At 47.2% G+C, this 24,665-nt stretch overlaps 1 protein-coding gene across 1 annotated transcript in view; it reads left to right on the top strand.

Annotated features, from left to right (window-relative positions):
* Nucleotides 1–24,665, top strand: part of Cacna2d3 (calcium voltage-gated channel auxiliary subunit alpha2delta 3) — an 812,900-nt gene that overhangs the window by 430,208 nt on the left and 358,027 nt on the right. Inside the window, 2 exon segments of the mRNA XM_040747790.1 lie at nt 750–839; nt 7,842–7,955. Coding sequence (XP_040603724.1) covers nt 750–839; nt 7,842–7,955 — 204 coding nt within the window.

Raw genomic sequence — 24,665 nt, 5'->3', positions numbered from 1 at the left:
TGTCCTTAGCGCAGAACACCAAAGCAAAGTCAAAGTCCAGAGTCAAGGATGCTATGTGATGCATGCATCATGTACCAAGCCTCCTCGCAGGCTTTCATAGCTGCTTTCTTATGAGGTGGAGGCTGGATTTCTACAGAACTAGGAGAAACAGAAGAGACTCCAGGAGGCTCAACTTGATACACAATAGCAATACCTGGAAAGAAGGAACCTCAATTGAGACAATGTCTGTTAGATTGACCTGTGGACACATCTGTGGGGATTTTCTTGATTAATGATTGATGTGGGAGAACCCCACCCTTTGGGTGGTGCCACGCCTAGGCAGGTGGTCCTGGGTTTTATGACAAAGCAGCTGAACAAGCCATAGGAATGGTACAGGAAGCAGCTTTCCTCCAGGCCCTATCTCTAGTGTGCTGCCTAGAGCCCCTACCCTTGCTTCTTTTGGTGATGGATTTTTGACCTGGAAGCTTTACCGTGAAATAAAGGTTTTCCTCTCTGGAGGTGGTTTTGGTCTGTGTTTTATCAGTGCCACAGAGAAACAACCTGGGACACAAAAGAAGCACTGTGAATTTCTCTGAGGAGCAAGTGGCCTGAAAAAGCCTCCTAAGATAGAGAGGGGCGACATCAATACTGAACCCCCGGAAGCAGTTAGGAGTCAGTGTGGCAGAGGAGCTGGGGTGAGCTGGTAGTAGGTTCCATGAAGAGGAGACATATGCATGGTCCTAATGGATTCTTATGTGTTGCTGTTTCAGCACTTCAGGGAGCATTTGGACAAACTTTTCGCCAAAGGAATTGGAATGCTGGATATCGCTCTCAACGAGGCCTTCAACATACTCAGTGACGTAAGTACCTGTTTGACCTGCCTTCCTCAGGCTCAGGACAAGAGATGGGGTTTGGAGAACATCTCGGTCGGTGTTATGTTCAGGCCTGAAGTGCTCTGAGAGCAACAGGAACAAACTGGAATGCCACGCACATCTGGATGAGGGCGCCAGCTATGCAGGGTAGGCTGTTGTCATTTTGCTTGTGAGCATATGAAGGGTCAGGGTCAGCACCCTAGTAGCTGATTAGTCTAGGCTTGGCTCTGCCATTCAGTGAAATCCCAGTCTAGATTTGCATTTTTCATACCTAGGTACACTGGCTCTTGGGCCAAAGGTTGGCATAGAGTTTGTTTTATCGGTGACATGTGGCACAAAGAGAGCCATTTTGGTCTCAGTTCTGAGCAGGTCTCTTCCTCCTGCAGAAGAAACCAAAACAGGGAGAAAGGTGTCTCTTCTCCAGTGTGCACCTACAGGAAGAAAGGTGTCTGGTCATCTTCTCCAGTGTGCACCCAGAGCCAGCTCATCGTGCCTCATTCCCAGGGACTGTTAGCTGCAGGTGATCAACATGGACGCAAGACTTCATGTTCTAGAGCTAGGGCGCATTCAGCAAAGTGCTTGTCTAGCACACGCAAAGCCCTGGGTTCACGCCCCAGTAGTATGTAAATTTTACGTGATAGCATACACCTGTCATCTTAGCAGTTGAGAGATGGAGGTGGATGAGTCAGAAGTTCACGGTCATCTTCAGGTACGAAGTGAGCTCCAGGAGTCAGCCTCCCTCCCTCCTTCCCTCTCTCCCTCCCTCCTTCCTTCTCTTCCTCACTCTTTCCCTCCATCCCTCCCCCCTCCCTCCCCCTCCCCTCCCTTCTCCCCTGTCCTCTCTTACACACACACACACACACACACACACACACACACACATACACATACACACACACACACAGAGGCCCTTCATATTTTCAGAAGCACATTTCTGTTAATGGCATATTAATATCTTAGAAACTGCTGACCAGGGCAGAGGCCAGGTGCCCCTTCACATTGGTCTGAACACAGGCAGGTGACTTCTCAGGCCTCAGAGCGCTCGATTGCAGCGGCCCTGAGTGCTTCAGTCTCTCTCTTAAGAGGCGGTGCTGAATAGACTTGTCGAGATTTGGAAATCCAGTCTTTTCTGTCTCAAGAAGTCTCCCCGTGGCACAGGCTTGCTTTCCTGCTCTTGGTGTCAGAGGAGTGGGAGCAGGGGACTGTCGTGTGGTTAGGTTTGTGGTCCTCTGGAATCAGATTGGCTGAGCAGGGAAGCTGTGTGTGACACTGAACAAGGGATGCTCAGCCCCACTCCCCTTTTCTCATCTACGAAGGCCCGTGTGTGACTTTTCCTGGAGACATGCAAATAAACGACCGTTTAGCCTCCATAGGCCATGCACAGACCAGAGAAAGGACTCCATCCAGGTCCAACTTGGCAAACAATTTTTTTTTTACTGGAGTTACTTACAGCTGCACATGCAACTCCAAGGGAGGTACACTACCTCGGAGTCCCATCCCAACACGGGTGACAGCTCACAAGAACTCTGCCTCCAGTGAGATCCCATTACCTTTAGCAGACTTGGCTGTCACCGCATTGTCCTGTCTCTTTCATTGCTAGGACTCCAAGTCATCGATAGGTTACCGAGAAGCTATGCCATGGTGGATGGATGGATGAGTCACTCCTGCGGGGAATTTAAGAGCAGGGCTTAATAAGAAGGGAAAGAGTGAGACCTGGCTAGGAATCTGAACGAGATCATTGGTTTTTTTTTTAACCTTCAGAGGTGTACCTGATAGGTTTGCAGTTGAAAGATAAAACAAGGGGAGGCCTTATCCTCTCCATGGAGCAGATGGGAGGAATGGGGGGAGTAGGAGGAAAGGAGGAAGGAGGAACTGGGATTGGAATGTAAAAAAAATTAGTTTAAAAAAAGGTAAAGCAAGAGTTGTAAGACAAGGTAGGGTATTTACACTGTAAATGAAACTTTATAGTATGGTTCATGAAATTTCCAGAAAGCATCCAGGATGAGAATAGGGCCGTACTCCACTTTCCTATAGGCCTGAGCCTGAAGCATGGGTCAATGCTATTATATCTTCCTTATTAGAAAATAAGTTCATATGAAATTCATAGTGTCTCCCTATCAGCACTTTACAGCCAGTGTTAACAACTGTGTCGGGATTGTTGATTATTGATTGCTGATTATTGATTATTCTCAGCTGGTTGGAAGCTTTAACTAAACTGTAGTCTCAGGAGCCGCCTCTTCCACACCCCGTGACTTCCAGTCTTTCTGTCGTTTCCACTCTGAGACTTGGCCTCACCTCTTTCAAGACGTCTCATTCATCCTCCCCCCCCCACTCATTTTCCTTCCATTCATCAGTTTTGTCTTCAAACATTCCCGAGCCAGGGTTACAGCCACGTAAATGCTGATCTGCCGAGATCAGGGTGGTGTGCAGTTGGGGAGCTTCCTTCATCCTGGGTATCTGTGATGCACTGACACATACATTTTCACCATTTCAAAACTTAAATACATGCTTGGAAGAAGGCCCACAGCACTTGCATGTAGCAAAGGGTTAGGAAAGTCTGCTAGGTAGAGGCATTTCAAAACGTGTTTATTTCAGTGGTTACTTTTTGTCTGAGTTCAGATAACACTTTGTATCATTTAAACTTAAATACTTTGTATTATTTAAACTTAATATTAACAGCTTGTTGTCTGGATCCACTAAGCATTTGTTTGAGTATAAGACCCTTTATATCCTCCGAAACATTGTGTCCATACTGCCAGAGACTAGTAAGACCCAGAGAGAACACCAATATGAGTGCTTTTTACCAGCCTCAAATTCTTGTCAGAATTTTTTAATCACACGCATGTATATATGTATGTATGTATGTATGTATTGTGCATGTGTGGAGACCAGAGTCCAGCTTGTTTATTCTCTCCTCTACCATGTGAATTACAGAGGTTGAACTTGGGTCATCAGACTTGGTGACAAGTACCTTTAACTCACTGAGCTCCCCTAATCTTAAAGAGCAAAGCCTTCTACCTATCCATATGCCTGATCTTCACCTCACGAAACCCAGTCAGACCCCATATGGACAGCTAGTCAATGCTGGATGGCAGGGCACAGCCCTAATGAAGGCTGCCAAATGTCCATGCTGGATGGCAGGACACAGCCCTAATGAAGGCTGCCAAATGTCCATGCTGGAGAACGACTAGCAGTTGGCACCACACTCGTCTGAGTGCACATTCATCTCACAGAGAAACGTTTCCACCCCATATCTCGCCATTGGGCTTTTAAACAGCTAAATTCTTACACAAACACAGAGATGGTTAATCTTCCATGAAAATGAGGCTTTATCTATTTTCCACTTCATCAATGCAGCCTTTAAGTGATGGAATTCTCTTCCTGTGTGTCATGCCTGACTCTGCAAGCCTATCTAAAAACCTGTTACACACATATACACAAATACACACATACATACATACACATACACACACATACACACACACACAAAGATTGACTGGCTGGAGGTTAGAATGGCCCAGAGGCTGCAATAATTAAATGGAGTTTATTCTGTCTTGCAATTACCAACATTTCGGTTTTGGTATTTGCTCAGATGACTTAAAGGCTTGCGGTCATTGATACTCGTGGCTTTGAAAGGAGCATTTAAATGAACTTCTAAGCCCTCTCCAGTTATCGACCTCTACTCCATTCATTAGCCTCCACAGAGAACACAGAACCGGTTTGCTGCAATACTTAGCATCTACCTTGTCATGTGACAACCGCAATTATCCTTTTTTGGTGATGAATGTGATCTTTGCAGTGATTACCTTTTAAATTTTTTTCTTAGCCAATTAAATAAAATTCAGTGACATTTCAAAGACGGTTAATCACAACCAAATGCTCCACATGTCAGGATGCATTGAAAGTTTCGCCGCTAACTGATGAATCCGGGAGCTAATTGTAGTTCATCACCAGGCCTTGTCATTGTTGTTGTTATGGAAAACACTTTCATCACTCTCCCTATTCAATGAAAAAAAATGTTCTAGACAAATATGAAGAGAGGAGATATTACTCATCAAAGCATTTGAATTTAATTGCATTCCTCAAAACCCTCCAAGTCCATATTGCTTCAGAGGCTGTGGGAGGGGGCCCTGACCGAGAGGAAAGGACTGGCATTGTAAATGAATAGCTCCTGGGGGGTCCTGACTTCCAAGACACAGGACCCTGATACCTTCATCTCTCTCCCCTTCTTTCCTTTTGTTGGGAGTGTTTCTTCTGGAATGGTTTTGAATGAGCTTCCAGAACAGCCCCAGACTTTTATCCCCATGCCTGAGGTCTCCTTGACCTGAAGCAGGGATGGCTTTTATTCAGAGGCTTGCTGTGGGCTTTTCAAAGACCGGGAGGGCTGGGTCGAATGTGGCCTCCTTACTCATTGCCCCCAACGACCTCTCCAGAAGGCCAGGCTAGACTTTGTTTTCTTACTGAAGTAAGGGGATAAAGGCACCACCCTGAGATAATCTTAGTGGTGGTGTCTCAGGGGGAGGACAAAGTAGTTTCTTGATTCTCAGACGGGGAGGTGGAAAGGAGCCCTGTTGGTTGACCAACGATGAGAGCCCGATGAGGCATCATGGTAGGGCGTGTGAGAATGAGAGGCCATGTCTTGGATCAGGAAGCCAGGAGCCCCGAAGGCCCCGCTTTCTCAAGAACTCTCTCGGGCTCTTTTGAGGACAGCAGTGTCAGTGATCCAGGGACCTCCCACTTGGCACTGCCTCTCACAGACCCGAACCACTTCTTCATACGGCTACACTGAAAGCCATGCCTCCAACACAAAGACAATCGGCAGGCGTTCTCAGACCGTAACAGTCACTAGCTGCCCAGGGTCTTCCCTATCATTATGAGAAGCTAGAGTATAGGCTGTGCCAGGCGTAGATGCTAGGGATGGCCTGTCTAGTTCAGATCAGATACCAGCTGTTGGACAGTAGTCATTTCTCCTTGGGCTAGTCTGTCTGGACCTCAGCCTTCCTGCCTACAAAAGAAGGATAAGCACAGTTTCAACCTCCAAGACCAATAAAGATTCAATAGGCTCAAGCTTCTACCCTGGTACACAGTGAACATTTAACCTCTATTATAACAACCATGTAAGTATGTTATTCCCATGGTACAAATGATGATCAGGGAAACGAACATCTCAGTTATGCATCTGATTCTAGAATAGAACTGGGTACTTTCCACTGTATCATGAGTCTACATATGTGGATGGTTGACTTGCTCTGTCTTAATAGGGCCTCAGAGAAATGCCATTCATCCACCTACCCACCCACCCATCCACCCATCCACCCATCCACCCATCCATCTATCCATCCATCTATCCATCCATCCATCCATGCAGTTATTTATGGTAAACATAACAGACTTGTAATTACATAAAGACTAAACATGGATATCTTCAATTTGAAGTATCCGTCAGTCTCTCCCAGAGCTGTAGCTAATACATTTAACACATCCTTAGCTGAGGTGCCTTTCCTCCTCTAGGGAAAGCCTAAGAATGTGCTTTTCCACTGAGCCTCAATTCAGTCTGCATCCCTCCCCCACCCCACCCCACTCCCGCCTCTCTGCATTTCCAGACAGATTTTGTCATTGTTGTTAAGACAGGATCTCAAAAGAGAAAGAAGAAGAAGAAGAAGAAAAAAATCACATTCCTGGTAAAGTCTTCCTTGAAGACAGTTCACAAAACCCTTCATTTCCTGTTTCCCCCTTATCTGCTTCCTCCTTTTAGAGTCATCATTATCAGGCACATAGAGTAGTTCTTCTGTGTCTTTTCAAAGAGAATACAAAATTAAGGGAAGGAAGCACTTTTGGGCATGTCTCATCCCCGGCACCACACATACATGTTAGCAAGTGAGCAAACAGCAGATTATAGTAGAGGGAGCGTTGGCTTCTGAAGGCTGAAGACCGCTCTATGCGTCAGAGTCTCAGCGTTGTATAATTGTAGGATGCTTAAGGACTTGGTGCTGCTTTGACTGGCATCATTAATAGCATTCATTACACATTTTTTTCTCCCCACCTCCTCTTCGCAGGAAGGGCGCACAACCCTGGTAATTATATCTGCTCACTTGCAGTTATTACTCGGAAAGACTGGGAGCTAGGTGTTTGTGGTACTGAGATCGAATCCAGAGCCTGACACATTTCCGGCAAGAAGTGCTCCACCACCAAGCCATGTCTCGGGTACCCACCCCCACCCCTATTATTTGATTTTTGTTTTGTTTTTTTGAGAAGGGAGACTCAACCTGAAACCCAGGCTTGCCTGGAAACATAGACCAGGATGGCCTTGAACTTGTGGCAATCCTCCTGTCCTCAGTCTCCCATGTGCTGGGATTTCAAGCATATGCCCATCCCTAGCTAAGAGTAGGAGCTTTTAAAATATAAAGCTGCCATTAGGATCTGCACACTAGCAAGTACAATCTGAGATTTCCAGCATGACACACGTGTTAACAAACTGTTACAAATCTTTTATGCTAAAACATGCACTTCAACTTCTTTGTTCAAAAAGAGTACTTGACCTTGGGACGTGACTTACCATTTTCCTAACTTCTTGTCGGAAACTTCATTTGAGTTTTAACATATAAAGTATTCTGTACCTACTCAGCTCCCTCAGATCAGCCTCATTAAGATTTTGAAGGAGGTGTGGCCTCTCTCACAGCCTGCTTCGTACTCTAAAAGCTCCTTTGCCAACTTAGGTAGGCTCCAGGCATGTGTTTTAGGAACCCACTCTCCCCCCACCCCAAGTCATACCCTTCTTTGCCTTGGTCTACAGTTAATTCTAACTTCTGCAGTTACTTGCAGTTAGTCATTCTCAGAGAACAAAGGCGACCCACTTGCAAAGCTTATCCTGTGGGTTATATTGGCGGTATGTAATGAAACTCTTAGATTTCAAGGACCACTTGCACTAGAGATCTTGTGGATACACGGACTCTCTGATATGTGTCTTATTTTAAATAATTCTTTCCACAGTTCAACCACACAGGACAAGGAAGTATCTGCAGCCAGGCCATCATGCTCATAACTGATGGGGCAGTGGACACCTATGATAACATCTTTGCAAAATACAATTGGCCAGAGCGAAAGGTGAGTTGACACTGACACCATCCCAGTTGTGGTGGCCATGGTCAGCCTTTATTGCAACCTCCAGATCATCCACAGATAAGTGTCCCATGTCGACTTAATCTCATAACGATCTATGGTTTCTCAGCCTATGTTTGTGGGCTAACCAAAATCAAATACTCTGACTTTTGTAGATTTGAAATGAAACTGTTTTGGAGAGAAGGAAGGAGCCTGGGAAGACATGTTTAGAATGTTGTGTGAAAAAAAAAGTTCATTGTGAAGTACCTCCTCATGCTATGCAGCACGTCTCTTTTATTTGGTTTCCTTGAATCCAGAGCTAATTGGTAGGCCCTGAATTTGGAATATGTCAAGACAGAGGTGGCCTTGAAGCCATCTCCTCAATTATGCATGTTTCTGTAGGACTTCCCCGAAGCTCTACCTCAAGTCTTCTCTCTATCCCTGGACACAGTTCTATGTGCTTATCAAAGTTTATCTGCCCTCTGGCTAATTACTTCTTGATTTTCAAGTAGAATCAGTAACCATGAGTGACATTTGCTGAGGTTCCTCAGAGCTGGTAGCCAGTTGGAGTTCTCTGAGGAAAAATTTGAAATTGTGGATACTTGGACCCTATCTGACACCGAGATCTTTGGAAATGTGTCTTCATAATCCATGTTTTTAAACAGGTTCCACCAATGGGTGTGTGCCAATGAATTGGCAAGTTGGAAGGGTGGGGGGGAGACTGTCATTTTACATGGTAGGATGTTAGCAGGGAACGAAGTCAGGTCGAGCAGGTTCCCATTGGGCATCTCCTTGTTTCCAGTGTTCTCTTGACTGTGTAGGAGCATGAAACAGTCCAAGCCATGTCCATCTTCCTGTCTCTGCTTTGTATGTTTAGTTTCTGAGACATGAACTAACTAAACACGTATGCTAAAAAGAAACAGAAGGAGCAGGGTATTGGTGGCACGCACCTTTAATTCCAGCACTTGGGAGGCAGAGGCAGGTGGATCTCTGAGTTCGAGGCCAGCCTGGTCTACAGAGCGAGTTCCAGGACAACCTCCAAAGCAATACAGAGAAACCCTGTCTCGAAAAACCAAAAAAAAAAAAAAAAAAAAGAAAGAAAGAAAGAAAGAAAGAAACAGAAGGCAGGCACTACCTTCTGCCCTACCCAGGGAAGCATGTACGCCATGGGACTATGACAGGAAAAGTCGTTGTTTGTCCTTCTCGACCTAAACAGGTCTCTAATACACACCAGGGCCTTACCTTACCAGCAAATCATGGCTAACGCTGCGTGTGTTCTGTGCGGCACAGTTCCCTAAGGGATTGGGAACAGCCACCACCTCTGAGGCTAGAGGGACCCTGGCTGTTGTTGGTTTCCGGAGGGCATCTAGGATGCTGACATGGAGCCGTGAGGATGTCCAGGAGTAAAGTGTGACCCTTGAGAGACACTGAGTTTAGGACTTAACCTCCTAATGATATGGAAATTCCCCTATTGGACTTCACACAAGATCTTCGATGCTGGAACCTGAGATTTAATTGGGGCCATGGTTTTCAGACAGAGGTCTCGTTCACTCCTAATGAGTACTTCTGCTGTAGAGAAAGAAGGATGACAGACCAGGTGTCCTGTGCCCCTGCAACACACAGCACAGTATGAGTCTTAATTAACAGCTTGGTGGGTACAGGGCTTAGTGATTGACAGGGCCAAGAGAGAGGCCTGTTGTGGGATACTCTTTCTGTACACTGTGAAGCTATGCTGCTGTTTTACCTTGCCTGCCTAGGCACCTCCTGATTGGTTTATTAATAGCTGGGCAACAGAGGCTAGGGGGGGCTTCTGGAGAGGGACAGGAACTCTGGGAAGATGAAAGGCAGAATTCACCAGCTGGACACAGAGGAAAGAGGTAACAGGCTCCATGGCAGCTGTAGAGTAACGTACACTGGCTAGTTTAAGTTGTAAGCTTGTTAGAGCAATCCTAAGCTAAGGCCATGCTTTTGTAATTAACAACAAAGTTTCCATGTCATCATCTGGGAGCTGGTGGTCCAAAGAAAGCCCAACCACAAAGGCCAGCACCAAAAAGGCAAAGTAGTAGGGCCCTAGATATTTTATAAGCAAGACAGAAAGTTCGCAGATGGCCTCTTATCGCACGGCGTAGTGAAGGATATTTTGCATATTTGGGGACTACAAGAGAGAAGGATAAAGTGATGGGCCTCTAGTAAGCGTTTATGGGTACTTCCCACTGTATGTGGCATGCATCACCTGCGCTGTGCTCTCTAAGTCTCTGCCATTTGGGGATCACGGGGGAAAAATAGCAGTTGCCCAGAGATACTGGTACTGAAACCTTCTGACCTAGCTTATAGGGAGAGATAATGACTACAGAGATCATAGCAAAAGCCTAAGAGGAGATACAGATTTCAGCACGCCTTTCTCTCGCCACGAGCAATGCCGACCGTCGGCGTGTGTGTGTGTGTGTGTGTGTGTGTGTGTGTGTGTGTGTGTGTGTGTGTTGATGGTGCTCTGGAATGAGGATCATGCGTATAAGAAGTAGCTCCTTTTCTTGGAAAATGTCAAGCAGAAGCAGAAATTATTTCTGCAGTCGGACAGTCTTTTATTGCTAGAAATTAATAGTACACCCCTCCCCTGCCCTTCAACCCCGTTCTATGACATTCATACACGAATGCATTCTCCATTTTATGTGCTTCCTCATGAGGGCACAGGCGATAAATTTGCATAGCACCCTAATATGATTTAGCGCCTCGGTAAAGTGAGGCGACGGGAAAGGTCTAAGCAGTCGTCTTTCTCCATTATTTTGAACCCCAGCCATTTGGTAAAGGGTTGTGTCTGACATGCGGTAACTGGCAGTCTTCAAGAAGTGCAATCAGGAGAGAGAGACAGAGAGAGAGAGAGAGGCATCCACAGAGCGGGACAGGATCCCCATAGAACAGGAGATCTCAGAAGTTGTTATCAAGCCTAGGCCCTACCTGGAGGGCTGGTTCCCCCCTGAGGCTTCTGACTCACTGTGGGGTGGGGCCTGAGAGTAGACACTCCTGATAGGTAACTCTCTGACTCCCACTCCTTTAAGGCGTTGCCCTGTATAAATCACTTCTCCCTCATTGTGGGCAGAACCAGTGACTTGCTTCTAACCCATAGAATCTTCTAATGGTGAGAGGGATGTTTTAGCCACCTTCCCATTAATGATAGCTAATCATTGAGATTTTTATCCTGGATGGAACTCCGTTTAACCAAAACCCTTAAAGAAGGCTAGGCTGGACCCAGAGGTTCTCTTTGCTGATATGATGAAGTAGGTAGCTGCTTGTGGACAGGAGGGGCCTCCAGCTGACCCCCCAAAAAAGAGCCAGGCCCTCAGTCTTGTAGCCCCGGGACAAGGAATCTCCTCTAATAGTGTAAGTGACCTCAGTGTGGATTCTTACCTGGTCAGGCCTTGGCATGGAAAACCAGCCCGTTCTCTGCCTTACCTACAGCCGTCGTAAAGGACACTGCCGGCAAGGCTCTGTCCAGACTCCCAATCCATAGAAACTGTGAGGTCAGAAATGCATAGGTTTTTTGTTTGTTTGCTCGTTTGTTTGTTTTGTTCTTTTGAAGCACCCTGATGTTAGTAATTTGCTTACACAGTAATAGAAAAAAACCAATCTAAGAAGCATTGAAGGGAGGAGAGGAAGGAAAACCATTTATCAGAGGCATGCTATAAAACAACTCATATCTATTAAAATAGCAATAATTTATTACTTCATACAATTCTATGGACTTGTAGCTTACACTGTTTTTGCAACACATGGTGTCGGGGTGGTCAGCAAAGCTTCACTTGGCCTGAGTTCTGCCACTGGCTTCCACGGCCTCTCCATGTAGTATCTAGTGTTCCAGGCAGCTCTGGGTCTGCTCCTCAGTACAGCCAATGGGATTTCTGTAGAGCATGGTGGTTGAATTTCAAGCAAGAGAAGGCAGAAGAAATGGGGGGAGAAGATTGGGAGGGCACTTGTGACTGTCACTTTTAAGAGCTGTTTAGTACCTACCTAGGCCCTCATTGCTCAAGACAGCTGCATAATAAAACATCTTGAGCACATTGGAAGAGAGAATGCATTATTGGTGATTAACTGAGAAGCTGTGAAAGCAGCCTTGCGATTGCCTGTGCAATGTGTCCCTTGCCAGCATTTATTTCCAAGTGTGGAAGCGAGGAGCTATTTATTCATTTATGAGACACCATTTACTTTTGCTTAATACTCTTTGGTTAGTGGCTTAACACTAGCTCTAACACATTTGGAATAAAACATGAACTCTGCAGCATAAGAAGTGCTTGTCCCAGGGTCTGCTCAAAACCAACGGTGTGTATGTTAAATTAGGAAAACGGGTGGGTCTGCCACCATTGCACGGCTGCTCTGCTAACTGAAAGCCATGGAATTATTTATTGTTAGTCCCCTGAAGTACAAAAGATCGAGGGATGCTGGTTGGACCGGTCGGAAGTGACTAGTTAAATGATACACAGGAGGGACTGGCAGCCTAGCACCCACAGTTGAATTTGGCTTACCACCTGCTTTGGCAGACTATAGGCTATGGGTAGCTTGTACGTTTTTAAATTAAAACAACCAACCAAAAAGGCGACAAAGCAACAACAGTGGGTTGGGGAGACGCCTCACGAGAGCTCTTGTTATACAAGTATGAAGTCCCGAGTTCAAATCTCCAGCATCTACTTAAAAACAAAGGGGGGGGGGAGGGCTTGACTATGCAAGCTTGTCATGTCAGCAAAGATGGAAGGAGCTCTGAGGAATAAGGCAAATTGAGCAGGACCCCTGATGTCCCACTTTGGTTTCCACACACAAATGCACAGGAATGCACACACACGTATGCACAACACAGCACACACAAGCATGCATTCAAACACATACACACACACACAGAAATAAGTAAAACTTAAATAAAAGCAAGAATACTTCATAACAAAGCACATGAAGATCGAATTCTGCAGTCAGTAGACACGGCTATTTTAGTGTGTGCGTGCCCGTTTGCTTCTGTATTGCCTATGGCTGACGTCTGGGTTTGCTTGTGACAGAGACTGAGTGGCCCACGGAGCCTGAAATAGCTATGCCATGGTCCCTTAAGATTGTCTGCCAGTGCCTGTTCTAAACGCTCTTCCGGGTGGGGGGGATTAGAGTGGTGCAGTGCAACTGTGCATCACTGAGATGCCCTCAGCACGGTGCGCTGCACTGGTGCTTCTGAGAATGCATCCCCCACCCCTTCCTGGGCCCTGTTCTTCTTGGACGAACTGCAGAGCCCACAGAATAGAATCAAGAGGTATGGGACCATGAGTGGAATGTGCTTTTCTCCTTGCTAGAGTTATAGGATGCTCAGGGCCTTGCTGCTTCTCAGCAGGGAGGGGGTCCTTCAGGGCTGCTTCAGACCCAGGCTACCATGCTTGGGACAGGAATGCTAAGGGGGTGGGGTTCCCCGGCCTTGAACTAGAACCAGGACCTATAAGGTTCAGTCTTCGGAACCATCATTACACACGGTGCCCATGGATTTTGCTGGTTTGCATGCTATGGATACATGGCAGGACATCGCGGCTCTCAGGTCGGTGGAGTGTCAGGAGGAGTAAACTGGAAAGAGTCAGATCCCCTCTATGGCAAGACTTAGGGAACTAGAGATCCCCTTGTTGATTTGGGTTGCATTAAAATGGCACGGTCTGGATGGCTCGTTGATGGCAGTGACTTACATCTCACAGCCTAGGGGCTAGTGTATGTGTGGTAAGATCTGGCTTCCAATCTGGAGCCTGCCACCTCGAGTCACCGTATGATGGGGAGCAGCCTGAGAGGAGGCCTGTAGGTTCTCTCGTGGCGATGCATGGAAATTCCACCCTGAGTGTTTCCCATTCTAGTCATGCCCGTATGCTCCCCACACCATCCGACCATGAGCCGGGAATGCTCCCCGGACCGTCAGACCATGAGTCGGGATTTCAACACACGAATTGGAGAGATTCAGACACCTTGTGACCCTCCCTGCACACAAATAGAATACCGGCTCTCTAAATCCAGTAGTTCTCAAACCCGTGGGTCATGACCCCCTCTGGGGCGGGGGCGGGGGGGTCCCATATCAGATATCCTGTATATCAGACATTTATATTATGGTCCCTAACAGAAGCAAAATTACAGTTATGAAGCAGTAATGGAATAGTTTTATGGTTGGGGGGGTCACCACAACATGGAGAACTGTATTAAAAGGTCACAGTGTTAGAAAGGTAAGAGCCACTGCCTAATCCAGGTTCCTAGGGAAGGATCAACCTACCCATGAGCTGACAAACTTCATTTGTCTTTCTGTCACCCTATAGGGGTTAACATTTTATGTGTAACAGTTAACTTACTCTTGGTGTGGGTAGAAGAGAAACCGTGACCAGGTGTTAGACGTAGATAATGACCCGTCTTTTCCTCTTGGATGCCACTGAGCAATCCATCCTCACAGGGCTCATGGAACAGCAGAGGTAGTTACTGGATTCTCCACTCCCCAGAACCTGAGTTTTCTTCAATACAGAATTGGTCTTTAATTGATTTCTCATGCCCTCAGATCATCAGACAACACTGATTCCTGAGGCAGATTTATAGTTTAGTTTTGTTTTGTTTTTTGTTTTTCGAGACAGGGTTTTTCTCTGTATTGTTTTGGAGGCTGTCCTGGAACTCTGTCTGTAGACCAGCCTGGCCTCGAACTTACCTGCCTCTGCCTCCCGAGTGCTGGGATTAAAGGCATGCGCCACCAATGCCTGCCTCCTGAGGCAGATTTTTATTGAGTGCCAAGTGCCAGGCATTGCTCTGATAAACCTTCATGTGCCACTCTGTGAGATGGGAGCTGCTCCTATCCCCTTGTTTTGCAGAGTAAACTGAGGCACCAAGAGGCCACATGACTGAATTGGCTTCCACGGTTGCTGGAATTGGTCAGTGGCTTCTGTTGGTTGCTTGGTCCTTGAAGAGCATTCGGGCATCGTGAGGAAGAAGCAAAGAAAGATGAGAGCAGGTCACAGGCTCCACACTGTGCACAGCGTCATCGGGACAGTGAGTCTGTCATCTGGCCTCACTGGCCCCAGATGCAAGACAGCCTGCAGGACGACGGGTTCTGGGGTGCTGGAAAACCCAGGGCTGTAGGCAAGAGCGAAAGAGAAAATTGCTCGGTCTCGGGACAAGGCTGTCTGTGTGCTTAAATGACTCCCTCTTCAGAAAGGATGAAGGCAATTCAGAAGCAAGTCATAGTCCTCTCATGTGGGCTGTTTGTGTTTCCCCCCTTTGCTGTTCGTTCGTCTCCAGAACAGGTTGGGAGGTGGTAGCTCCCGGGTCCTTCAAGAGCCTCCAAAGAGGCTGGGAGACGTAGGGCATGGTGAACACTTGGCCAGCATGCACAAGGCCGTAGGTCCAGCTTTTACCCCAGAAAAGAAAGAAGACAAGAAAGAGTAGTCTGGGGCTCAGGGCTCTTCCAAGATCCTTGGTGACTTGGTGGAGACCCCAGGGATAGAACCAAAGTCAGTTTTAGATGGGAGTAAGGCTTTGATCTTAGGAGGGACCCTAGCACGTGTCTTCTAAGCACCATAGAAGTACTATTGAAGTCAGCAAGATTAACGCTGGTACCTCCTAGATCTCTGAAGTTCTGCACAGGGCCTTGCATGGACAGGCCTCCTTTCCCTTGCCTTGTCTGCCTTCTCCCTGTGGTATTCAGGGTGGCCAAAGGCTTAGCCCTGCCTCAGAGCCCTTCAGTGTCCCTGCGCCTCATCTTTCCACGAAGCCTACACCATCCGGGGGAGCTCAACTTCTGAACAAGGACAGGGCTGCTTCTTTTTATTATTTTTCTTTTTGAGATTCTAATTATATCACTCCCCTCCTCCTTTTCCTCTCCCCAAACTCTCCCATAGGCCCTCTGTGCTCTTTTACAAAAATCATGGCCTCTTTTTTCATTAGTTATTGATGTTTATTCCTAAATACATAAGCACAGCCAGCTTGGTCTGTGTAATGTGACTTGTCTGATGTGTTCAGGACTGACTGTTCTGTAGTGGGTCACCACCTGGTGTGTTCCTCTATGGGACTCTTTTCCTTCTGCTCCCAGCATTCCTTAGCTGCCTGTAGTTCTTTGTGTAGGATTGATCTCCCCTCATCCCCCATACACGTTAGCCTGTCTGTTGTTGTTCCTGTTCAGATTATTTTTAGGCAGTCTTGTTGGTGAGACTTTATGGAAGTAGCTCCGGACATTCCTCAGAGACACAAATCTCACAGCAAACTCTGTGTTCTTTTGGCCATTACAGCCTTTTTGTTGTTGTTTTTGGTTTGGTTTTTGGTTTCTCTGTGTTGCCCGGGCTGTCGTGGAACTCACTCTGTAGACCAGGCCGGTCTAGAAATCACAGAGATCTGCCTGCCTCTGCCTCCCAAGTACTGGGGTTACAAGTCCTTACAGTCTTTTGGCCTCCTCTTTCTCATGAATCCTGAGCCTTGGGCGGGGGAATTGTGTGAGGTGTGTATGTAAGGTGTGTGTGTGTGTGTGTGTGTGTGTGTGTGTGTATGCACGTGTGTTGTTGGTTGTGGTTAATGGTCTCCATCTGTTGCACAGTTTTCTTGATTCAGGATGAAGACTACACTTATCTGTGCGTATAAGAACAAACCTTCAGAATGTAGTTAGGGATGGTGCTGCTTTAGTCAAGTGGCAGTTGCAGGTTCTCCTCCAAGATCCAAGACTAGCCCTGAGTAGTTGGTCAGGTTTCTGTTACTAGGCATGATCCCCTCTCGTGGTGTGGGTCTTAAGTTCCATTAGAGAACCATTGGTTAACTCCAAAGGGCTAATTCTTTTAGGAACCCTCTCTCTCTCTCTCTCTCTCTCTCTCTCTCTCTCTCTCTCTCTCTCTCTCTCTCTCTCTCTCTCTCTCTGTATCTCTTTCTTTTTTCCTAAATTCCATTATTCCTGTACGTGTGGCTTTTCACCTTCCTTTGAGCAGTTTGAAAGGAGATAGTATTTCCCCAAGATATTGTGAGCAACCCAAGGGTGTGTGTGTGTGTGTGTGTGAAAACAGTCCTCATAACCACCCCTACACTGTCTGCATCTGTTTCCACCCCCTAGAACCAGATTACTGTGGGAGCTAGAGGGAGAGTCAGGGACTATTGGCAGAAAAAATAATAAAAGAAGGTAGAGGAGCAGTTCATCATGCAGTAACTGTTTACTGAGATCCCTTGTAAAGAGATGCCTTCCCGCCAGCCTGGTTCCAGAGCCGCATCAGTCCCAAATAAACACACAGGAGGCTATATTCATTATGAAGCTGTTGGCCTTGCTTGTTTCTTACTGGCTAGTTCTGACTTAAGTATTTATCCCATAATTGTTAATCTAAGTATTTCTCTTACTGGAGAACTTTCCAGGCTTCTTAGCCCTATGGCAATTACATCTTGACTCCCTGTGTTTCTCCTACCCAGAGTCCTCCTTGACTCCTAGTCCCACCTATCTTACTTCCCTATTGGCCAACAGTGCTTTATTGACATATACACAGGACTTCCCCAACAGTCCCTTGTGCCTCAGGGTACTCTAACAGAGCTCGGAAGTATAAGGTTGATACAAACCTACAAAAACTGAAAACTGAAGCAGATCAAAAGTAACACTCGAATATGACAAATCTTCTGAATGAGACAAACATGGTCTCCACGATGGAGAATGGCATGGTAGCCATTCTCCTGGATGCACCAGGAAGGGAGACCTCTAAGGGGATCATGGGTAACTGAAAGAAACCACGGAGTAGGGCCAGGAAAAGTTGGGCATGTGGTCTGAGTCTGCTGAAGAACGTATGGCCTGAGCTGGGAGGCACAGAGACTGTGTCCTGCAATAGGCTGTCGGCACTACAGAGGCTGGCTCCTCAGAGTTTGATGGGCACAAGATCCTTCCTTGATACAAGAGTAACAAAGGGCTGTGGGGGATTTTGAGCAGGGATTGTACATGAGCTTATTGGTTGGGGGTCCTAAGACAAAGTCCAGGCTAACATGGAGTGTGGGGGTTGACCATTGCCAGCTTTCCTCAGCTTTAACTGGGGGAGGAACCTAGGTGGTTGACTCCATTTCCCATAGATGCTTCAGAAGAGTCCTGTTTCTCACGGGTGTTTTAGTTCAGGGCTCTGCTGAGAGGGTCCTTTCTATACCCTCCCCTCCATCCCCTTCCCACCCTCTCCCTGCCTGCAGTCACACTGTAGCATGGAAGTTGAGGGTGAGTGTGTGTCTTTGCTGTAATTTTCCTCAAGAGTGATAAATCCTATAGCTGTCTTGAAAAAACTAGCAGAAACATTGTGGTCAGTCAACAGAGTGACAGGAAAAGCATTTGTTGTCACCACGGGGAAAGCTCCTATAGGCCTTCCTCACAGCTGAAGGCAGAGTCGAAATGGTTCATTGTCTCCTGGTTTATTTTTAATTACTCCTGATGGTATTAGACGTCTTGTGACTCCAGCAAGAAGAACATGACAAGGCATGTTAGGGAGGACACTCACTGACATGTGGCTGTGGCCAGCCATTGAAAGAACCACCGGGACTCCAGGGCTCCCGGCGGCGTGGGCCACTTTCCTGCTGCCTCAGCAGCGGCGTCTCTTCCAGGGCTTGTTGGCCTTGGCGTCCATCCAGGTGCCGCTGTCTTCAGAGCGCATATGAGGGGCAGGGTACATACCCACCAGGTGACTCCACCATCTTGCAGTGAGGGGCCTATCCGAGGAGCCTCCACCCACCATGCTAGGAAAGTCTTAACCTCTCTGCTTACTGTAGCTCATTATGGAATGTTATTGCTCTGCCCTGTGGGAAGTTCTCTTGTTGCAATTCCTTCTTTTTCCTTTCCTTTCCTTTTTTTTTTTTTAAATAAGGTCTCACTATGTAGCCCTCACCAGCCTGGAGCTCTGATTGAAAGTGTTATTTAACAGGCAAAAAGCTTTGTCTCAGACCCCAAAGTGTGGACTGGTTGTCATAGGGCCTTACCTACTCTTATTACACAACAACCCATGGCCTTCGTCCCATCCCTGTGGCTCCTTAGAGTCACTAAGGCATTGATAAATGGGGAGCTTGTGAGAATCGTTTCTGGGTTCCACCTGTAGGTAGAGTCCTGCGATCTGTGTGCTTTCATCTGAATGTCAGCCACACTTGGAGAGTTAGGAGGATGTTAGTGATCCTGCCATGACTCCAAGAAGAGCATCTGGGCAAGTGGGAATCTGATGAGAAGTAATCACCTGGACCAGTTATATCTGCTGCAGAAAGGAAACTATGGGCCTGGGTCCTTGAGCTCTGATGAGAGCTCAGAGAAGGGAACTGTGAGGCTAGGTTGCAGAATTTTGGGAAGGAGTGGCTGAAATGTTTGGGGTTGATTCTGCCAGTGTTGGGAAAACCTCTACCTGGTATAATTACTGTTGCTGGATCAAAAACTGTTCCTACCCAAAAGAAGCAGCCTTGTTGGAGGGGAAAGCATTGGGGACAAGAGCCAGTGTTATTTCCTTTCTGTTGGCTGTGATAAACACAGAAACCAAAACAGCTTAGGAAAGTAAAAGATGTATTTGCCTTAAACATCCAGGTTATAGTCCATTATTGAGAGGAATTGTCTTAACTAGTGTTTTCATTGATTTGAAGAGACCATGAGTCCAACAGCTCTTATAAGAAAAACATTTAATTGGAGGGCTCACTTGCCATTAAGAGGTTCAGTCCATTATCATCATGGCTGGGAGCATGGCACCATGCAGGCAGACTTGGTACTGGGGAGGCAGCTGAGAGTCCTGCATCTTGTAGGAAACAGAAAGTCAACCCACTCGCTGGGTGGTGTCCTGAGCATAGGAAACCTCAATGCCCACCCCCACAGTGACACACTTCTCCAACAAGACCATACCCACTTCAACAAAGCCTATCACAGCAATACCCCAGTCCCTGGTACCAACTTCTGTCTAAGTTAGGATTTTTGTTGCTGTGAAGAGACACCATGATCACACAACTCATATAAGGAAAACACTTCATTGGAGTAGTTCACTTAGAGCTTCAGAGATTCAGTTCATTATCATCAATGCGGGGAGCATGGCAGCATGATAAGCAGACACGGTGCTGAAGATGTAGCTGAGCGTCCTACTCCTTGCAGGCAACAGGAAGTCGACTGAGACACTGGGTGGTATCCTGAGCATAGGAAACCTCAAAGCCCGCCCCCACAGTGACACACTTCCTGCAACAAGGCCACACCCACTCCAAAGCCCCACCTTGTAACAGTGCCACTCCCTATGAGATTGAGGGGGACAATTGCATTCAAACTACCACAAAAATCAAAGAAGGCCCCTTGCTGTTCTGTACAATACTATCTCAGACTCACCTCAGTGCCAAGCACGGAACCATGAAGGAGGAACCATGCTTGCTGTCTGGCTTGCCGACTGGATTCTGCTCGGCTAGTTTTCGTATATAGTCCATGACCACCTGCCTGATGATGGTGCTGTTCACAGTAGGCTGGGCCCTACTACACTAATTAACATCCAAGACAATACTCTCACAGACCTGCCAACAGGCCAGTGTGACCTGGATGATCCCTCACTTTGACTTCCTTCTCGGGTGACTCCAGACTCTGAAATTAGCAATTAGAGCTAACTTGTGGGTCCTGAGGATTGAGCCTAGGCCATCAGGCTTGGTAGCAAACCCTATCACCTACAAAGCCATTTTCACTGGCCTTGGATGCTTCCTCATATGATTCTTTGAACAGCTTCCCCAACCCCCCCCACTCAAATCTTTCCAGTGGCGTGAGTCTTGTGAGTGGTGGGTTGCATTCTCTAGCCTCTGATACCCCAGACTCCTGTGGTTTGGCCATGTGAGCAGAGACATGTCGTGTTTGCACTTCTGTGATTGCTTTGGTTAGCCTGGCGTCTCCAGGGTTCATCTGCATTGTGGAAAATGAGGTAGACACCTCTTTACAGACATGCTACATTGTCTTTCTGCATCCCCTCACTCATGGAAATTTGGGTTATTCTCATGTTCTGGTCACCGTGAGTAATGCTGTAATATGCTTGGGAGGACATCACTCTTTCAGAAATCCTGATTTCAATTCTTTTGGTTCTATTCCCAGAAATAGGATTGCTATCCATGGGTGGGTTTGTTTCCATTTTTAAGTAGCCTCCCCCATAAGCAAGGATGATGGGGATAGCCTTGATTCCCATTTCCCCTGGGGAGACTGCAGCATTGAGCATCTTTTCAGATACCCGTTGGCCATTCATATGTCTCCTCTGAGAAAAATGTCTACACAAGGCCTTTGTTCTTTCCTTAATCAGGTTGTTTTTGCTTTTATTTGGCTGTTGAGTTTACAGAGTTCCTTATGTGTTTTTGGGAATCAGCCCCTTATCAGGTGTGGGGTCTGGATGTGGTTTGTGTGTGCTTCGAATTTGTCTTTGATAGGACGGCAAAGTACGACCAGCAAAACAACAACGCAACCAGGCAAGAGGGACTCTGTCAAACTAAACAGTGTTTGTCCAGCACAGGGAATGATCAGCAGAGTAGAAAAGGCAGCCCACAGGACGGGGAGACCTTTTGAAAACTAGAGGCAGATGCACCCTTGATCTTCCCTGGGGTTTCTGTAGGCGTCTGATTCTGGTCCAGGGAGAACAGATTCCAGTCTTCCCGGCTACTGCCCCTCGTGCCTAGGGCCGTCTGCTCAGCTCTCTGCTCCAGGCTGCTTTGGGACGTTTGTATATTCTATTTCCTCTGCCAGCTTTTGCCTCCAGCTTCTGCACCGACCGACCCTTCCAGGTTTCCACGGCTTGTCTCCAGGTGGTTTCTGTGATGTTCGCCGCGCTGACCACCACGCTAACCAAGGTTGCTCTAGTCTTCCCTACTGCTTCCCTTTTATGCCCCTCACTTTTCGTCTCGTAGACGCCAGACAAAGACCTTAGGAGGTAACTTGTGTTTGTCGTTTCACTTGTGAGAGACAGGATGCTGTGGAAATAGGGTGGTGTCTGTTTTGTCTATCCTGTGAACAGCATGCTACCTGACAGGCGGCATCATACGTTCAGGAGCCTTCCTGGGTGTTAGCCAACCACTTGCAGAGCCCTGTGCAAGCATTACCTTGCTGTCCCTGGAAGGACTTTTAAGAGATACAGACACTAAGAGCGTACTGCTTTGGAGTTGCAGAAACAAAGTTATACAGGAACCAACAACTAGGCAAGTTTTGGAACTTGCCTGAAAAGCCCGTATCTGTAGCCAAGACCAATGTACCTTCTGCTCTGGGTTGGACAGAGAGCATAGCCTGCCTAGTACTTCACCTTTGAGCTCTCCTGTGGGGTGTGCAGACTTAGAGAGTGCCTGGGGACTCAGTAAGAGTTTCAAAGTGTCTTCAGTTCTAGGTGGCAGCCAACTAACCTTCAGGAGGACTGCTATGAGTGTTTGGAATGACCTTCCCTAGGAACGTCCTTCCCCAGAACCCTGAACTGCTCCATAGCACTGACTGCAAGGGGTGACTGGAGATTGACATCGGTATCTCCAAAGTGTTTGTTTTCTCCAGCAGACACAGCAGGTTCTGGGTGGTCTTCCTTCCTTCCTTCCTTCCTTCCTTCCTTCCTTCCTTCCTCCCTTCCTTCCTTCCTTCCTTCTCTCTCTTTCTCCCTCTTTCTCCCCCCCCCTCCTTCTAAGCTTAGAACCTGGTACAATGCCCAATGCACACAGTAGGTGCTTGGTGAACATCTGTGGACGGAAGGAGGAGTAAGTGATTTTAGCTCAAGGCAAGCTTCCCACCTCTCCCTGTGAGGCTCCAACTGCGCTGCTTATTAATGCTGTGTACACCAGGGGAATGATTCACTTTTAAAAGTTGATCCCAGCCGTCCAGCAGGAAGGACTCTGAATCCCTGAACCTGACATTAGCCTTGCACAGGTTTTCATCCCAGATGAGGCATCAGCTTACTTAGCTCCTCCCTTCCTCCCTCGCTCTCTCCCTCTCCCACCCCCTCTCCATGGGAAGGGGCAGACGGATCACCTTTTTACCTCATCCTTTTTGCAGTAGATTCTGGGGAAGTACGAGAGCCTCCATGGCCCAGACCATGCATCCCTTCTTCAGACATTTAAGCGTTAGTCATAAGCGTAGATGATCTTGGCCACCACCTTCCTGTCCGTCCAACTCCCCTCCTGCTGCTGATCTCTATGAACAGTGGAGGGAAATGGATTTCTCTGAGGGTGTGGAGCGCTACATCCAAGCGTTTCAAGCCTGGCCCCTCTGAGACACCCTTCTTAGAGCCCACAGCCTCTGACAGGACCCTCCCCACCCCTTTCCTTCAGTGTGAGTTTGGTGCATTGTTCCTTCTTCCACAAAGCAAAAGTAGATTTTGTTCTGGCCTCTTGGTTCCTCAGGGATGTCTCTCGAGGAAAGAAAACAGCTGAGGGTGGTGACTAATGGGGCCTCTTTGTAGGACTTGCATGAGCTGCATGCTAACTATCAGGCATGAATTCTGTGGCCTGATGTGCCTTGTTGGAGAGCAGGGAGGCCCATGTGGAAATCAGTGCTGGAATGGGAACTGAAAGTGAGGTGTGTGTGTGTGTGTGTGTGTGTGTGTGTGTGTGTGTGTGTGTGTGTGTGTGTGTTGGCGGGGGTGTATTAGCCAAATGGCCAGGGAGCCTCCTGGGGTCCCTGCAGAGCTCTGGAGCAGATTTCCCAAGAGCCCTCTGCTTTGGGGAAGACGGATCAGGCTGGGGGCAAGCATCTGGAGCCTGTGGTTTCACAAGCCTGAGTTTGGGGGACTTCTATGCTTCTATGAACTTGACCCTCACAACCCATGGAAACTCTGCAGCTTTTGAGATTTGGATCACTTCAGTTTTGCTTTCATGTGACTTATTTTGTACCTCAGTGGGACAGGATAAAATGTGCTGGTTTTCCAGTTTCAAAGGAGACTGTTCCAGATCAGGACACCAAAGGGGGAGGCCGTGAGCATGAGCCAAGCAGTACTTATTGAGATGTGTTTCCTCTGCACAGAGTGATTATCCTCACCCTTCCAAAGCACCACTCCTTTCTCTTCCTCTCAATGTAGGAAACGACCCTTTAGGAGCTCTTCTTAATAAATGAAAGCTTAGGCTCCCTTGGGGGGAAAAAGATTTAATAAAAATGTATGAAACATTTGGCAGCTGGCTAAGGGACATGAGGAAACCAGAGTGGGGTGTACTCCAGGCCACAGGTCTATGAGTCTGCCTCTTGTAGACAGGACACCTGAAGACTGTCTCTGTCACTGCCTCAGACTGACCAAGACAGTCCCAGGGAAATGGCTGTTCAGCTTACATCAGTGTTTTATGGGTCCAAGTTCAGAACTGTTGGGGTTTTTAATATGCACATTCAAATGTGTATATCCATTTACATCTTCAGCAAAGCACCCCCTGGCCATCCCTTCTCTTTTTAGCGTGTATGTTTATTGTATCGGCTGTCTTCCTTAGGGACAATGAATAACTGGTGTCCTTGGTGGAAAGTATAGTTGTGTTCCAAAGACCCAGGAGAGGGTAACGATTTCTCAGTATTGCTGTAAAAATGGGGAACTTCACAGAGTACTGGAGAGTTAAGAAGTCTTATATTTGGAGAAAAACAAAAACAAAAACAGAAAAGCTGAGCTTGGTGTTCAACCTCGCCTCCAACTGTGTGATCTCAGACTAGCTGCTCAAGCTCTCTGACTTGGTAATCTTCAAATCGGCCTTGCTAAAGCCACCTCCCTGTTTCTTGTGAGGATTAAGGACCTGCATATGCAGGACACCCCTTTAATCCCAGCACTC

This window comes from Mesocricetus auratus, unplaced genomic scaffold, assembly GCF_017639785.1.
Source record: "Mesocricetus auratus isolate SY011 unplaced genomic scaffold, BCM_Maur_2.0 Super-Scaffold_100006, whole genome shotgun sequence".
NCBI lineage: Eukaryota > Metazoa > Chordata > Mammalia > Rodentia > Cricetidae > Mesocricetus > Mesocricetus auratus.
The sequence above is the reverse complement of the archived record's forward strand: the minus strand, read 5'-3'. Positions and strand labels throughout refer to the sequence as shown.